The sequence below is a fragment of the Pteropus vampyrus genome, unplaced genomic scaffold, assembly GCF_000151845.1.
Source record: "Pteropus vampyrus isolate Shadow unplaced genomic scaffold, Pvam_2.0 Scaffold741, whole genome shotgun sequence".
Taxonomy (NCBI): domain Eukaryota; kingdom Metazoa; phylum Chordata; class Mammalia; order Chiroptera; family Pteropodidae; genus Pteropus; species Pteropus vampyrus.
The window spans coordinates 23,994-27,935 of record NW_011889522.1 but is presented as its reverse complement, the minus strand read 5'-3'; the positions used below and the strand labels follow the sequence as shown (position 1 = coordinate 27,935).

General features: G+C 48.6%; 1 gene segment (V, D, J or C); it reads right to left on the bottom strand.

Annotated features, from left to right (window-relative positions):
- The window catches only part of LOC105309447, a 9,593-nt gene extending 8,351 nt beyond the window's left edge, over nt 1-1,242 (bottom strand). The window contains 1 exon segment of the V gene segment in view: nt 595-1,242. Coding sequence covers nt 595-643 — 49 coding nt within the window.
- Between the last annotated feature and the right edge of the window lie 2,700 nt (nt 1,243-3,942).

Sequence of the window (3,942 nt, the reverse complement as noted above, 5' to 3'; positions counted from 1 at the left end):
GGTGTGGACAAGGAGCTGGCACAGAAGTACACGGCAGAGTCTCCCGGCTCCGCCTGCTGGATCTTAAACAAGTTCGGCCCGTCTTCGGGAAATTTGGCAGAAAAGCGTTCCTTCGGCATTCCTGACTCGTCTATGATTCTTTCTTTGTGGAGGTAAATCATGAATTTCAGCTCTTCCCCCGGGAGCTGTCGATACCAGTAAACATAGGGGTGGCCTTCCTCTGGGCTGCATCTCAGTGTTGCCTCCTGTCCGCTCCCCGTGACCAGGTGTCTTGGGTCCTGGGTGACGCTGGCACTCGAGGGACCTCAGAGGAGAGGAGACGGGCGTGAGACAGACTGGTAACGGTCGAGGAAGTCTGTGGCTCACAACGAGGCGACCCGAGGCCGGCTCAAGTAGCTTTGAAGTCTCCTGCGCTCATTTAAACATTCACGCACATTTTGCTTTTTATTCCACAGGGCGATTATTTGCTTTACGGAAATGCCAATACCTTTGAGCAAATCTTTGGGCAATGTGGAGGCCCAGGGCCTGTTCCAGACATAGCTAAGGAGCCACAGACAAAGCCCAGTGATGCTGATCCACCAGCCGACAACTCACCTGTCCCCAGGAGCCAGATGACCGCCCAGCAGACGAGTCTGGTGCCCATGGCAGAGCTGGACGTGCGGGGACCCCGTGAGCAGGGCAAGGAAGGGCGCTTCCTGCTTAGCCCGGTGGGCTGAGCTCACAGCTGCCTCCTGGGGGGCGGGCCTTCCTGTGGGGCACAGTGGGTGAGGCCCCTGGTTATGGAAAGAGGGAAAGAGGAGCTTATTCTAGTTATAAGGATATCCATGTGCATAGCTCGAATGTGCTCCAGTTTCAAAATGAACGGAACTGAATATCTCTGCTGAATAATGTCTTGGTTGACTGTCTGGTTATTCTTGACATCTTGGGGTTGCCTTCATCCATTTAATATCCCTCACCTTTATGACAGGTAAATGTTCAGATTCTGTTCATGTTATATCTCAAGAATTGAGTCTTTTTCAACTCGGCCTCTTTCCCGGGGAGTCCTCAAGAGCCGCAGTGTTAGCAAGAATCCCACTAAGTCAGCTAGCCAGACCCCTCACCCTCAGTATCTGAGTACCCTGGTCTGTGGGCATCCCTCGCCCCCAGCATCCGCAGGGTCTCCCTGGCGTGCCTTCGGCAAGGATCTTCCCAGCTCAGATGAGCCAGAATCCCTCCTCGCCCGGCTGTTTCCTCTGACTAGTTCTCCACCCACGGAGCCCTGTCCCTCCCCATCGATGGCTAGAAATTCCCGTTTCCTTGTTGTATTCGGAGCTGAGCCCAATCTAATGCCCCTATTGCAAAACCCCATTGCTGTATATGTCCCTGAATAAAGTCTGCCTTATCGTTTTCACAAATGTCTGAATACAATTTCCTTGAAATGAATATAATAAACAATGACTTTTAACAGAGATGCGATCCATAGTTTGTGTCATGAGCTGAAATGGCTGCATAGATTATTGTCCAAACTGGGACCCTTTAATATGTGAAAAGGGGTGCTATTAATAATAATTATGCCAAGACAACAGGCCTGAACCAGGTGTGCCAGGCATGCTATACCAAAGCCTTTGATGGCCTTACACCCTGGGCTCTCTGACGCTGTCCTTGACTGCCATCTGGCGGCTGTGGGGGACATTGCGGGAAGTATGTACCATTTTCTTGGACACAGCCACATTTTAAGTGCGTGGCCGCAGTGTTGAAGCACAGGGGAATGATTTGTAATGTCTCGTCCAACCCCAAGCTCTCTGGATTTGGGTCATCTACACGGACACCGGTGCTCACTCATTTCCAGGTGGTTGTAGCGAATCTTCCACAGCGATCCCTGGGGGCCACTCGTGTCTCCTATTTAACTGCTGCCCTCGAGGGACGGTCAGTCTTATGCAGCGGCACATGTGTGGGAAGAGGACTCTGATGAACCTGTGGCGGGCACCATTTTGCTGTTTCAGAAAGAAGTCGCCTCTCGGGGTACACTGATGGGGGAAGAGTTTGCGGGGGAGTTGTGTTGGAGGCAAAATTGGTAGGAATTTCTTAGTGTTTTGGTAACGTAATATCAACCTCACATATCTGGTCTCCATCCTTGAAATTTTTTTTGACGGGGGGAGAAGGAAGAGCTGTATTTATAAACTTGGACACCATTGACTGCCTGATTCTGCATTATTTTGTAGGAATTTCAGAAACCTTGAAGCATGCCCATCGCCATCGTGAAAGGGACAGTGTACAGTCTCGCTCTCTCCTGCAAGGGCAGGAGACGTGAGAAACAACCTGATTCTTTCTTCTGAGGCAGGAAGACAAGTGGGGAGTGCTTTTCAAAGGTCTCCTGGAGTTTGGGGAGGACAGAAGCCAGCGGGTTTGCACCCTGGAGGAAACTGGCTGGGCCTCACTGTGGCACAGAGAGAGAGCCGAGTCCCCCAGCTCTGCGGGCTGGATCTCCAGGGTGGAACGGGTTCCATTAGGTTTTGGGGCTGAGAATCGCGCCTCGGGCATCCCCGACTCAGCCTCAGGGTTCTGGTATCGCAACGAAATCAGAAACTCCATTTTCTGGCTTCGATTCTGTCGGTACCAGCAAACAAATATGGGACCAGACATTGGATCGCATCCCAGAGTCACCCTCTGTCCCGTCATGTTGTCACATATTGTGGAATGTCTTTGTCTTTTAAAGCTGAAGAATAAAACTTTGTATTCATACATCATGCTACACTGAAGGTTTCGCGACGAGGGTGGATCTCACGCTAAGTGTTCTCACCCCCATTAATGAAATTCTATTCCTGCTCCCCACTCTCTCCGAACTCCCGGAGCATCCGACGCCATGAACTCGTGTTTGTTTTCCTTTTTTTCTCCATCAGGTGAGATTTTAATTCTCTCCTTTCCTAAACGTGTCTTCACATTATTAGTGACCTTCGTACCCCACAGAGAACATTGGATCCCCTGCTGCTCTGCTCATCAACTGTGAACCACGTCCCTGTCCACCGCCTCCTCCCTCATCACGTCTCCGAAGCCGTCCAGGGTCCCGTCGCATCTAAGCCTGGAACGAGATGAGTCTGCACTGTTCGTTTCTCGTCTCCCTTTCTTCAAAAGGATGCGGAGAATGCACGTGATCTAAAAAAGCTGTAATCTACCCCCTGGTTGAATCCTGTGGTCATATCTCTCAAGATGCAGGAATTTTTGAGACCGTATCATGAAACCATTAAATGTGAGAAGAGGTCCCCAGAGAAAGGCAGCCCGAACATCTCATTTTACAGAAGAACAAATTTCAATCTAGGCAGATGACTAAACCTCGAGAGGCAAGCCTTAATCGGTTACGGGAAAAGGGGTGTGGACGTTTGGTCAGCCAAAGAGAGAGGGGAAAACAGAACTTTGAAGTTTGTTGGTGGCTGGCTCAGGTGACAGATTTTAGCGTCTTTGACTTTGACTTGAAATTACCACAGCTGGATCTTGGGGAGTACTTCTTAGCCTTTTAATGAATGAGTTCGAAGTGTACAATGTTGTTGGTGGCTGTACGTGCTGATGTAATGCACTGTGTTTTGGTAGGAATATATCTACATGGTCCTCAAAATTAAAATAAGGACACATTCTCATCCTCTGAATCAGGCGTCTCATAGCTAGTAGAAGCCAAATCCTTCTCACATTGTTGAACGCTATTCATTCATGGACCGGTTTATTCAATTGGTCATCATAAATATTTTAATCTAGTAAAGGCCACAAAATCCATATTGGCTTTTAGAAGTTCTAACAGATTCCAGACATTTCTCTTGTTTCAAATAAGCCATGATACTTGATATTTTTTATTAATATTAAAAATGTAGTGAGAACCCTAGTAATTTTAATTTATCTTTCAAAGTGCCACATCTAGCTTTTGATATAGGTCCTCTCTGATCCCTTTCAATGGTTCATAGATTGATATCGGGC